General features: G+C 29.3%; 2 protein-coding genes across 2 annotated transcripts; one reads left to right on the top strand and one right to left on the bottom strand.

Annotated features, from left to right (window-relative positions):
* Positions 1-1,498: 1,498 nt before the first annotated feature.
* On the bottom strand, positions 1,499-11,357 carry LOC138178424 (ribosomal protein S6 kinase delta-1). Its single transcript, XM_069110270.1, has 7 exons — positions 10,451-11,357; positions 9,068-10,201; positions 8,837-8,970; positions 7,657-8,773; positions 7,482-7,577; positions 7,321-7,407; positions 1,499-1,803 (listed from the first exon to the last, which is right to left on the bottom strand). The coding sequence occupies exons 1-7, from the start codon at positions 10,544-10,546 to the stop codon at positions 1,633-1,635; spliced, it is 2,835 nt and encodes a 944-aa protein (XP_068966371.1). The 5' UTR covers positions 10,547-11,357; the 3' UTR covers positions 1,499-1,632.
* Positions 2,367-6,951, top strand: SMC2 (structural maintenance of chromosomes 2). Its single transcript, XM_069110266.1, has 8 exons — positions 2,367-2,712; positions 2,930-3,352; positions 3,426-3,704; positions 3,774-4,547; positions 4,663-5,250; positions 5,309-5,930; positions 6,017-6,270; positions 6,353-6,951. Exons 1-8 carry the CDS (start codon positions 2,545-2,547, stop codon positions 6,776-6,778), a joined length of 3,534 nt encoding a protein of 1,177 aa, XP_068966367.1. The 5' UTR covers positions 2,367-2,544; the 3' UTR covers positions 6,779-6,951.
* Positions 11,358-13,799: the final 2,442 nt, after the last annotated feature.

Below are 13,799 nucleotides of genomic sequence, written 5' to 3'. Positions count from 1 at the left end.
TTCTTCGTAGAAAAATTAACGAATCAACCGTGGTCCTTGATCTGGCGTTAAATCGGTTTTGCGCGAATTTGATATCCCAAAATTTGCGGCTGAAAGATCGCGCGGAGTGGTACAGGAATCAGCGAGAGGGCGTCCCCGGCTGCCATATTTAGAAGTAGACGTTACCATATTAGGGAAAGTTTGCCAAATATGGTGAACAGAGGTGGTCCTTCCTTTTCAAATGATCACTCGGCGCGCCGCGACAAAACACCAATCCAACTGACAGTAGCGCTTCCTGCACGCCTCTCCTCCCCTCCTCTTTTACCGGTATGTCCTTCCTATTTCTACGTGCTTACTAAAACATACGGCTGATAAGCGGCTTTCTGTGTTGATCCGCTATTTCTTACTATCTTCCAGCTTTCATACTTTTTTATCTGCTTCTGTTTATGTTCAGATCGATGTATTTCATTTCTCAGTCAATTGTGGTTTGATCGAAATAAACAGTTTGGTTAAAAATAATAGGGCGAGTTAACATCTTATAATATATAAAACTCTTGCAAAAGTTTCTTTGTATTGATATATTGTTTCTGCTCAACATTAACATTAATTTGAATATCATACTTTTAATTCCAATGAATATCTAATCAATATTGTTGTACACAAGGATACATTAGGGACCACGTACTGATATTTGTTTGCTTTTAATGTTTAAATATACATATGTAGAAAGCATTGGAAATTGTGCAAGAATTCTATGTCTCATACAGTTGAACTTAGTAATGAATAGAACAATTAAAATTTCATGATATTCATATTAGTAAACTTTTTTTTCATGCAAATGTCTTGACATTACTTCTTATAATTGTAAACATGTTCATCCATTGTATGTTTATCTAGCAAGAGTTCATACAAATCGAATGACTACTGATTTGTTTTATTGTTCTTACATAATGTACTTGTTATGATTCACAGAACTGATATCTTATTATAGATGGAGGTATGAAGAATCTTACATATATTAATAAAGAAAAATATATAGTATAAAAAGATAAAATAAAAATCTTTTTTAGATAAAATAAATTAAAATTTTATTAAAACAGTATAACTATACATTATTGTATTATGCTGTACAAGGCACAAAAAAAGACACATAAGAAATTGGACTTACAGTATTATAAATTAGTAATTAACTATTATTATTTTTATCATAATAAATTTCCTATTAACAGCGTCATTCATTCACCTGATGCTATTGATTGTGCAGCAGAAACTAAAGTATCATGAACTTCACGAACAAATGAAACTTGAGCTCTTACAGTCATCAAAAACTGAGGATATGTTAAAGCAGGTCCTTCTTGAGCTCCAACAGTATCAGTACGTGTTGGTATAACAGATACTGGTAGGTACCTTACAGAGCTAGAATTTTGTGATAAACATTCTATAGAAGTCTTTAAGTGTAATTCTATCTGATCGCAAATTGAATAAAATTCTTCCATATTTTTATTGAATCGATGATCAGACTGATCCACACCACCCTTTAGAGATCCAACATCTACCAAACTGTTTTGATGTAATGTATGTGCTGCAGTTTTAAGAGCTATGGCTAATGATTCCCTTAATGGACCAATTAATGATTTAACTTTGGAAATATTGTCAAGCTTTTCTTGAGTTTGCTGTTGTTGTTGTTGTTGTTGCTGTTGCTGCTGAACCTGTGGCTGTTGCGTTTGTTGTGGATTTTGCGCAAGCTGAGGATTTACAGGCTGTGTCATTTGGCCCACTCCAATTGTTCCTGGTTGTTGAATTGGTGGGATATTCATAGCGGTCCTAATAATACAATAATTTAAAAAGGTCTATATATTATGTATAAACAAAAATAGAATTCAAATTTGCAGTTGTTATTAAAAATTATTATACTGCGAATGATATAAACTTTGATTTATTGAATTGTATTGTAATCTTATATCCGATTCTATAAAATACCTTTTACACTATTTTTAATTTCAATAATTTCCAAGATACCTTTTATTTTAGTGCTAAAGAAATTATTTTCTTTGTAGTTTCACGCCTTCTCTCTAATAAAGTATTTAAAAAATAAAATGATATTCTTTTAATATTCTAAAATGTTTTGTTGTGGTTTGAAACCGAAACTTAATTAGATCGAGATGCTAGCTCGTTATTGACATTTTATACCACAGGTTAGGTGCGTGTTAAGAAAGTCATTCTAAAATACCCTAGATCGTAAAATGACTTTTCACTTTATATTTTATAATAAATTATATTCGCTATATTTTGGAACAAAATATTAATTGAAATTATTGATAATTGTAATAACAGTCACAAAATTAAATGAGAGATTTATACATAAATTTTTGAGTGAATTTTGGAACTCAAATGTGGAAGAGATGTCAATGGCTGCAGATGGCTACTTGTTCCCAAGTTCCCACTCTATATTATCCTAAATGATGTGTTATACCGGTCAGTGTCCACAATTTGAATTTATAGTTTTCTTTAGTGCGATAAGTGCAACTGAAGTGATATTTTCAAGTACATTTACTTGACTGTACAATGTATATTAAGTCTATGGTACTGGAAGGATTTAAATCATATGGGAAAAGAATCGAAATAAATGGGTTCGATAAAGAATTTAACGCGATCACAGGATTTAATGGTAGCGGGAAATCAAACATCCTCGATGCAATATGCTTTGTTCTGGGAATTTCGAATCTTGGACAGGTGACACATTGTTTTTTACCTTTTTTTATTAATGAAATATTTTAACTGTAACCTCAGTGTACTCTTGCTTTTCAATACAATTATAGTTTTATTGAAAATAATGTGATGCGAGTTGCGTGTAGTTACATTATAAATATGCTTTAAACAATTTTACTCAGACATTAATATTTGTATTAAATTAATTGGAAGAAACATATTTTTTATCCTTTTATGATAGGTGCGTGCAACATCATTACAAGACTTAGTTTATAAATCTGGTCAAGCAGGTATAAAGAAAGCTAGTGTTACTATAACATTTGACAATAGAGATAGAAATTCGTCACCTATGGGATATGAACATCATGAAGAGATAACAGTTACAAGACAAGTTGTAATTGGTGGCAAAAATAAATACTTGATCAATGGATCTAATGTACAAAATAAACGTGTCCAAGATATGTTTTGTTCTGTCCAATTGAATGTAAATAATCCACATTTTTTGATAATGCAAGGAAGAATTACGAAAGTTTTGAATATGAAGCCTATGGAAATTTTGTCTATGATAGAAGAAGCTGCAGGTACTCGAATGTATGAAAATAAGAAAGAAGCTGCTTTAAAGACCATAGAAAAGAAAGATAGTAAACTAAAGGAAATAAATGATGTATGGATTAATTCTAACAATTAAGTCTGTCTAATTTAATAGTACGTAATTGAATGAAAGTACTTTATTTTAGATTTTAAAAGAAGAGATAGGACCAAAACTAGCAAAACTTAAAGAAGAAAAAACACAATATGTTGAGTTTCAACGTATAGAAAGAGAATTAGACCACTGTAAGAGAATTTACTTGGCATGGAGATACGTGACAGCCTTAAGAGAATGTCAGAATGCAGAAGAGAATGTACAAAATGTCAAAAATAAGATAGAAGATAAAAAAAAAAGCATTAGTGCTGGTGATGAAGAACTTAAGAATATAGAGAAAGAATTAGATGAAATGGTTAAAAAAAGGGACGCAGTACGTATTTTAAATAAAAATGTATTGTTACATTTTTACATTATTTATTCATCTATCTTATTTTTATAGGAAGCAGGAGGTCAATTAGAATCTTTGGAGAATGAATTAAAAGAAGCAGAAAAGAAACAATTTAAATTGACCGCTGAAGTTAATAGTAATAAAGAAGATATTAAAACTGGCAAAAAAGAAATAGAACAATTAAAAGCTAACGTAGTTGATGATGAAAATGCTTTTACATCAAAGCAGAAAGAATATGCCAAAGTTGAAGATCTTTTTAGGACATTAAAAGAGACAGATGAACAGGATTGTAAGGCAGTATTACTAGCGCAAGAAAAGTACCAAAAAATTAGTTCTGGTTTGTTAGAAAGTCAAGATGGTGAAAACGCAACACTGGAACAGCAATTAATAAGTGCCAAGCAAAATGTAACAGAAGCACAAACGCAACGTAAGCAATGTGAAATGACATTAAATCATAATAGAGAACAACTAAAGAAAAAGAAAGTAGATTTAAAAAATACTGGAGACGAATACAGAAAATATACTAAAGATCTTGAAAACAAAGAAAAAGAAATAAAATATTTAAAAAACGAATTAAAGAAATTAAATTACGAAGATGGATCTGTAGAACGACTTAAAGAAGAAAAACGTGCACTAACGAACGAAGTATTAACATTGGAAGATGAAGTGGATCATTTTGAATCAAGATATCCTCAAATTAGATTTGAATATCAAAAACCAGATCCTAATTTTAAACATGATTCTGTGAAAGGAGTCGTATGTAAATTAATCACAGTAAAAGATAAAAAAGCAGCATATGCTTTAGATATAGCTGCAGGAGGGAAGGTATTTAATGATTTTTACATAAAATTTATTTTCTAAGTAATACTATTATGCTCATAAATACTTGTAATACTCGTATATTCAAATTTAATAGCTTAATGAGTTCTAAAAATTTCAGTTATATAATGTAATAGTAGATACAGAAACTACTAGCAAGAAAATACTTCAACATGGTCAGTTACAAAGACGTGTAACTATTATTCCTTTGAATAAAGTAAATGGAAGGCCTATGGATAATCAATTAATTAATTTAGCACAGAAGATAGGTGGTGTGGAAAATGTTCAACCAGCATTGTCTCTCATAGATTTTCCAGCAGAAACTACACCTGCTATGACTTGGATTTTTGGACAAATCTTTATTTGTAAAGACATTGAAACTGCTAAAAAGATAGCATTTCATGATAATATAATGAAAAAGTGTGTTACTTTAGAAGGAGATGTTGTTGATCCTGCTGGTACGTTATCTGGTGGTGCACCGTTAAAAACTGGATCAGTTCTTTTGAAATTAGACGAATTAAAAACTGTACAAAATAAATTAAACTTCAAAAAACAAGCGCTTCATAATGTTGAGTCTACATTAATGAATATAAACAGTGTTGCTGAAAAATACACTTCATTAAAACAAACGTTCGATTTACGGAACTACGAAATCGATATGGCGAAACAAAGATTAGAACAAACAGAATATTATAAAATAAAAGAAGAGGTATGTAGAATAAATATAATTTACAAGAACGAATAGTTACTTAATAAGTTCTTTACAGATTGAATCCTTGGAGAAAAGTATCGAGCAACTTTTGCAAACAATGGCAGTGGCAGAAAAAAATGAGAAGGAAAGTACTACACATGCTCAAAATCTGGAGCATCAATTGAAAGATGCTGGTAATATCCATGAAAGACAATTAAAGGAAGCCAAATCTGAATTAGAAAAATTAAAGAAAAAAGCTGAAAATAGCCGTAAAGAGTGGGAAAAACGAGAACAAGAAGCAGAAGTGCTTAAGTTGGAAATAGAAGAATTACAGAAAAGTATTGTAGCTGGGAAAGAACAGTTAGTAGCATCTGAAGAAAAATTGAATGTAGTAGAAGAAAAAGTAACTGTGTTGGAACAAGAATTAAATGAAGTGAAAGCTAACGTAAAACGTATACAATCTGGTATAAAAGAACAAAAGGACATTATTAATAAGCAAAATGTTTATATGCAGAAGCTTATGACACGAAAAGAAGATATCATAAAACAAAGTAAAGAAGCAGAATTAGATATTAAAAAGCTAAACCATGAAATTAATTCAATTAAAAATATTGCTACAGATTATAAAGAAAAAGTTTCAGAACTTACACGGAAGTATGAATGGATTGAAGAGAATAAAATTTATTTTGGGAAAGCTGGTAATCTTCTTTTTACATTTCAATTACATATTGCATTTGTTTTTAATTTTTAAGTAGTGTATCTATAAAATATTCATGTTTTATAGGCGGTATTTATGATTTTAATGTCAATAAACCGAATGAAATGGAACAAAAAATACAACAGCTGCAATCGATCCGTGAAAATTTAAGTCGAAATATCAATACACGTGCTATTAGTCTTCTTGATAAAGAGGAAGAACAATATAATGAAATGGTGAAGAAAAAGAAAATAGTTGAAAATGACAAACGAAAAATATTAGAGACAATTAACCATTTGGATGAGAAAAAGAAAGAAACATTATTGGAAGCTTGGAAACAAGTATAATTATTTAATTTCAGTTAAGTTGAATTAACTTACATATCAAATTTATATTATATAATTATTATATGTTAATTTTTAGGTAAACAAAGATTTTGGATCAATTTTCAGTAGTTTACTGCCAGGAGCTGATGCAAAATTGCAACCCCCTGAGAATCAAACAGTTACTGAAGGATTAGAAGTGAAAATTGCATTTTCTGGAATTTGGAAAGAATCGTTAGGAGAATTATCTGGGGGACAAAGATCTTTGGTTGCCTTGTCCCTAATATTGGCTATGCTTTTATTCAAACCTGCTCCACTTTATATTTTGGATGAAGTTGATGCTGCATTAGATCTTTCTCATACGGAGAATATTGGTATAATGTTAAAGAAACACTTTAAACATTCACAATTTATTGTTGTGTCATTAAAGGATGGAATGTTTAACAATGCTAATGTAATATTTACAACTAGATTTATTGATGGAATGTCAACAGTGTCTAGAAGTGAAAGAATAAGAGTTAAGTAAATATATCATACATTTTTCAATCTACATAAATCTATTTGTATAAATATACATATATATAAATTAATTTTATATCTAATAAGTATTTTTTTAAAATGATGCTCCTGTACAATAGTATGTTGAGTAATTTTTATAAATTGTCTGAAGTGCGTGTATCATATTTTCATTATTAAAAAAATTCCAAATATTGGATTCCATATCAAGATATAGAAATATAATTTATATTTCTAGAATTATATCGATTATATTATATATACATATATTTACATATGAGTATAATAATAAATGATAATGATAAAAAATTAACTTTGTCTTCATAAACTACATCTTTATAAAATATACATATAATTAGTAAATTTTAATATTTTGCGAATATATAAATGCTTTTGTAAAATACTGTTCAAATATGTATATCTTACTCAAAAGAAGAACTATAAATCTCTGTTTTAAAAGGAATCCATCATTGATGGGAATTTTTTTAATATCGATATATTCTCTAAAAACATAGTAAGAACAAATTTCTCATATCTTTAGAGTGTATTTACCAAACTTGACCAATTAATATCTTTGAAGAACGGATGTTGTTTTATCTCAGGTATTGTCATCCTTTCGTTTGGTTCATATTTTAGAATCTGCAAATTTTGCAAAAAATTTATATTTTATGTTCATAGATCATTTAAATATAAAATGTGATGTAAAAACATACATTAAGAAGCAAAGACTTTGCATTTTCAGAAAGCTTGTTAGGAATGTTAAGTATGGAATGTGACTGAAATAGACCAGGGTGCTTTGCTTGAAATTTCTGCAATAAAAAGTATTTATATAGTATCTGTCTTATATCATATTTCTGTAAGAAAATTTTTATTTTTATTTTTACATACATTGCCTACTATTAATTCATATAATATAACACCAAAACTCCAAATATCTGTAGCGGATGTAAGAGGAATCATAGGTGAAAACGTGCATAATTCGGGAGATGAGTATGGATATTTGTATTTTAATAAATCTATATCGTGACGAGGTACAACATATGTTAACTGTACGTGCTCATTATCATCAAGCAATATATTATCAGGTTTTAAGTCAAACACAAGAACTTCTTGCTGATGTAATGCTTCTAGCGCTAAAAGTATTTCAGCAGACCAAAGACGAATTACATTTTCTGGTATTGTCCAAAGTACCTGTTCAGTGTCTACATTACTGTTTTTTGTTGATTCTGTTAGAAGTACATTCCTTTGAATTTGCTGATTATTTGATATGCAATAGGTATTCGTTTCTAGTTGATTATTAATTTCTATTAATTTATTTAATTCGTATTTTTTTGGAATATTATCATTTTTATTCTCTACTGCAAAATATGTACTATCTAAAGAACTTGTTGACTTTTTTCTTTCAAAATGAAGATTTTTGTAACTATTTTTTAATGATGAACTAGCACTGCTATTATTTTGTGACAAGTAATTAGAAGTTATCACATTTCTCTCAGGTATTTTTTCGTTTATAATGGATTTATTCATGCCGTCAATTTTTAATGATATATCATTAATATCTACTGATACTTCATTGCAACTTTTTGATTGGTATATACTGTTTTTAAAATTTAATAACGAAGTACTATTCTCATGATTTATGAAGCAGTCCGATTCACATAAACGATTAACAACCGAATTACTTTCTTTTAAAGTTGCATTAACCGATTGTAACAGTATTTGTGCCTTCTCTAATAATTGCGTAGTAGATACATCGGTATATTTTTCGTAATTTTCTTCTACTGTAATCGGATGTATCTCCATTTGTACTTTGGTATTTGTACTTATAAGGTTTACATTTTCCTTGAGTATAGTGCTTTCAGTTTCATTTACATCATTTTTCCTTAAAGTAATATCACTAACATCGATTGTTTTTTCAGTATCATCTTTTGCAGTTTTTTTATCACAATTTTTATTATTATTGGGATTGTAATGTGATGTTATAAAATCCCACAATCTTCCATGGCTATAATGTAATTCAGTTAGTTTTCAATGAATATCAGATAATAATGTTATTCTTAATACATACCTCAGATGTTGTAGGATAAGGAATACACTTGTTTCTGTTTCAACACATGCATGTAAACGGACCATGTATGGTATTTCACCACGTAATATATAATTATTTATACTTTCTTTATTTGAAGGTAACTTTTCTATGGCCTGAAATTATTAAGAGAAATGTTAAATGAATTTACTTTGGTGTTCCATATTTTTGTTGTAATCAAATTACATCTTTAAATTATCTATATAATGTTACTTTTACAACGTTGAAGCAGTTTTGACGAATATCCTTTACAAGCATTACTGACTCTATTATTTTTAATACTTTGTAATATTGAAGTTCTGATATAGGTTTATTTAACACTGAAATATTACAATTTAGATATCTATTATAAAGCTTCTCAGCATGGTCTAAATATTTCGATATCTTTTCTTTAATTTTTTCTGCTCTTTTTTTATTTGTATCAGATTCAACACCAGATCGAAGACTAGAGATTCCCATTTTATATTGAGTAAATGCCTCTTCATACTCCGTAAGATCTTCATGCTTGACAGCTGCACTCATATGTGCAGATGCAACTAAAATATATTGTGGTGAATCTGCCCATGATTGTGGCAGATCGGAATCTTCATGAGTATTTATTGAAGTGTTTAAATCGTTACTAGTAGTATCAGTATTTATATTAGTGTCTGATGTTTGTACAATTGCAGAATTACTCCTAACATTATAATTTTTATCTTTATAGCAATTGTTATTTTTGTTACAAATTAATTGATTATCTCCTAATTCAGAGACAATTTTACTGTGATCATTATCTTCTATTAGCAATTTATTATACTTGCTTTTTGTCATAGATACTTTTTTATTTTCAGTTTCATGACTTAAATCATTTTGTGATAAAATTTGTTCTTTGGATTCAGATGCTTCTTGAGACTGCTTTACTTCATTTTTAGTAGCAGATAAATTTGTCAATGAAGTTTGAATACCTTTAGGTTGAAGAATACTTTGAGAAACATTATTTGGCAGAGAATTTATGTAAGTATGACGATCCTCCTCTGCAGATGTATCAGAACTAAGAGATTGAGAGCAATCATTTAAATAATAATCTGCATGACTAGATTCAAAGAACTTTATGAAAATATCACTAGAGTATAAATACGAATGCCTGCCTATAAATTCTAGAAACTTTAATGCACATTCCCTTCTCTCTTCAATAACTTCAGCTTCAAATCTGCCAAAAAATTTTGGTTTTGGAAATGATGGAAAGCTTTCCTTAATTCGCGATTGCGAGTATAATACATTTAATTCTGAGTGGAGTTTCTTAAAGTCATTATAACGTTTCCATACAGATACTTTAGAAATTTCTTCATGAGAGCTTTTCAAAAATACCTAAAAAGATATAAATATATATAGTTATAAATTATGACTCACAACATTTCTATAATTAAATCATAGAATATGTTAATTTATCACAACATGTATTAAAAATGAATTTTAAAATTAATATAATATTAAAAAATCACGAGAAAAAGCAAATAAATGAATTTAAAGATATTTTCTTTGATATTTGATTATTAATTTATCTGATTATCGGACTGTTTTACTCTATATACATCATATTGATATTTTATATCATACCACAGACGTGACTTTGTAAATAGTAAAGCCTTTCTTATGCCGTGTCGTTTCTGGAATAATAAAACGCCTCACCCATTTGTCTTTAGTGGGTGCCATTGTTTATACACTTTAACTATAAAACCAGAAGCTCAATAAATTGATCGCTTTATCGCTTTAATTTGTGTATTTCTGTCATCATACTTTCATGCATCTGGCTTTTTTCTTCGTTTACGTGGCATGTATGTCGCGAATGATTGATTCTCAATTAATGTCACTCATATATATTTGCATTTATTGGTGCGATAAACTAGTTGGTTATTGTAGATGATTGTTTATAACATATGTAGTTTTATTTTTTTTATGAAATTCGTATACTTCCTACGCACTACAAATGAACAAGTGTGGAATTACGAGTTTTTTTTTTACTATTTTTGACAATTGTCACAAAGAATTAGATTGCAATTCTCAATGCAACCTCGTCTCACTATTTACTATTTATGTGTTGCAACTGAACGAAAAAGAACGATTATTTCCACTCAACCCTTTCTTTTTCACCACCTGAGTGGTACTGCGCTTGCGATGCGATGTTATAGACTTAAGAATAGAACAACATACATAGAATAGGAATCGGAATAGAAATTGACGCGTAGGACAATGTACAGTGATTATCATTGACGTTCTTTAAAAGCTACCCTCTTATAAACATACATATCTGCTTCCTTATCTCCATTGCTAATTTTAGAAGTTGTCAGATTTGTTTATATTTGAACAATCATTAATATTAAACTGGGTTTACAATATGCTGTAGAGAATGCTTTAATGATATAATCTTTTAAAATACAATTCTATGAATCATGTATTTTACATTATACTGTTCTTTGGTTTATGTAATTCGCAGACGAAATAAAGGATGGACTTAATATCACGTCGTACCTTCAACGCATTTTGTGTCACGTGTTTCTACCATCCATTACTATGTGGTGTATATATGACACTATATACCACTTTCGTGTCGCATGCGACGTTATCGATATAATATAGTAGCGGTTTGAATTAAAACTAAAGTCCTTTATGAAATTATAAATAAAATACATATAGGAAGGATATTCTATAATCGCAAATGAAATATAGAATTTTATACTTATACATACTCTTATTAATGGATAACTTAATTATGTCTAATGAATAGGACGAAAAGAACAATGAAAGAGTAAAAAAAATCAACAGAAACTTGCTTCTGTGGATAAATACATATATATACTGATCAAGTACATCAACCTTTATGAGTATACTAAAATTGAGACTTAAGATTTGTGTAATGTCTTCCGTGATATCCTGAGCGATGTCTTTTTACACAATGTTTTGCGATATCTTGAAATATTCCATGGCGTCTCATGATGGTTGTTATTATTTTATTTCTTGCCTAATGGAAGAGAAAAGAATTTTGGAAACATATCTAATAAAAGATTATATATATAGAAATATATATACATGTATATATAGAATATACATTACATACATAAATGCGATAGACTTTGGGCTACAGATTGCGTAGTTCTTAGGTTGGTATCATTCTTTGAATAGTAATATTGGGAAATATTAATGCTTGTATCCTTTTTCAAATAGTAATATTACGGAATATTAATATTTGGAAAACACGACATAAATTAATACTATTTATCGATAAGATATCTACACTACTACAAAATCTTATGTTTTATCATAATATAATACATAATTTATATGCATATTAGAAAGAATTATGTAATTAACTTGCGTAAAAATTTCAAATTTTTTCATTTTTTGTAGAATTTCCTATGAAAGTAAGTATCGAGAAAATGCAGTATCAGGGTAATAGAACATAATACCAGGATAATACGTACCTGAGTCATCTGTGTTCTTGATGGCAGAAATAGGAATTAAATTTTAAATTACATCATTTCGCGCGGTGATCTCATATTGAAAAGTGGAAGTAACTGCAGAGAGTTTGTTATAAATATGGAAAGTTTAATATACATCGACATGTTAAATGCTTCAAAAGGGTGAGAATCTTAATTTGAATCGTTCTGTATTCACAGTTATTAACATATTGCAAACGGATTTAGTGCTTGAGGTCGATCATGAAAATTCTCATATTTTTATTGTTCTCATTTAGAGAGAAACAATTTAACTAAATGCTGAGCGTAGTTGGTAATAACTATTAGTCTGCTATATGTTAACACAATTTATAGTTATTTGTCGTATTGCCATGTAAACATACGAATATGGAAATTTTCAGGAAAATCCGATTAGTATCTGGGTACTGATAGAATGTGATACGTTCCTGAATCAATCGTACTCTGGTGGTGAATTTTGAAATTAAAATTTGAAATTACTCCATTTCGCGCGGCGTCATATTGAAAAGAAGAAGTAACTGTCGAGAATTCGTCGTAAATTCGTCGTTCATGGAAAATTTGATATACAATACGAACACATTGGTTTAAAATGGTGAGAATATTCATTTGGTTCATTTTATAATACAATTTATAGTGATTTGTCGTTTTTCGATGTGAATAGAGGGTTATTAGTTTTCGATCAAAATCACCTACATCGAAAGGCGCAAATCACGTATTATTAGAATGAAATTTTATTCCTTTTTATTTCCTTTGACTCTCTTCTTTCCCTTTATTTTCCTTGATAGTCTATCCCTTATTTTTTTTACTTTCTTTTCCTTTCCTTTTATACATCAAATTATGGTAATTAACGAAATATAATTCGATAGTCATTCGATTTTACGGTAATAATAATTTTACGATATTTTATTTTAATTTTGTTCGTTTACGTTATATCAATTCGTGCGTGTTTACTTTATATGCGTATCTCCGCGTTTCAGTCTGACGTATTGTTTTTTTCTTGAAACATAATATCGGCCTGTTGGAAACATATCCTTTCCAAGAATTCGACGACTCTTGTTCGTACACACTCGACTTACCGGCGACGTCCTCCCCACCCCTCGCCAACCGAATTCCCTTTGGTAAATCGGCACGCGGAGCTCATTCTATCGACGAAAATCGGATTGATTAGTTGTATACTCCGCAACAAGTGTCCTCTTTCTACTACGTAGTATTTTTGTAGTGATTTTTCTACCAAATTCACGCTACTGCTATGTCTAATTAATGTACGTTTCATTCATTAATTCAGTATAATCTATTAGAATCCATTATTAGATTATTTTTTTTTCTTTGATCTATTTTTTGTTATCGTATTTACGGGTAGCTTGTACAATGAGCTTTCAGAAGCAACTTTAACCTTAATTGCTAAAACCCAATTAATTGCTTCACTTTGGTATAATTTGTTACTTTTATATACTTATTTTAATGTTTCGGTCTCT

The sequence above is a fragment of the Bombus flavifrons genome, chromosome 3, assembly GCF_040668555.2.
Source record: "Bombus flavifrons isolate JBK064 chromosome 3, iyBomFlav1_principal, whole genome shotgun sequence".
Classification (NCBI taxonomy): Eukaryota; Metazoa; Arthropoda; class Insecta; order Hymenoptera; family Apidae; genus Bombus; species Bombus flavifrons.
This window is presented reverse-complemented; position numbering and strand designations above follow the sequence as displayed.

What these genes read in the sequence shown, in the direction of transcription:
- SMC2 (XM_069110266.1), top strand. Translation starts at nt 2,545, where the DNA reads ATGTATATTAAGTCTATGGTACTGGAAGGATTTAAATCATATGGGAAA. An exon ending in AACTAAAGGAAATAAATGAT is followed by an intron (nt 3,353 to 3,425) that starts GTATGGATTAAT and finishes ACTTTATTTTAG; the next exon opens with ATTTTAAAAGAAGAGATAGG. An exon ending in AATTTATTTTGGGAAAGCTG is followed by an intron (nt 5,931 to 6,016) that starts GTAATCTTCTTT and finishes CATGTTTTATAG; the next exon opens with GCGGTATTTATGATTTTAAT.
- LOC138178424 (XM_069110270.1), bottom strand. Translation starts at nt 10,546, where the DNA reads ATGGCACCCACTAAAGACAAATGGGTGAGGCGTTTTATTATTCCAGAA. An exon ending in TTTACAAAGTCACGTCTGTG is followed by an intron (nt 10,202 to 10,450) that starts GTATGATATAAA and finishes ATATCTTTTTAG; the next exon opens with GTATTTTTGAAAAGCTCTCA. An exon ending in CTTATCCTACAACATCTGAG is followed by an intron (nt 8,774 to 8,836) that starts GTATGTATTAAG and finishes ATTACATTATAG; the next exon opens with CCATGGAAGATTGTGGGATT.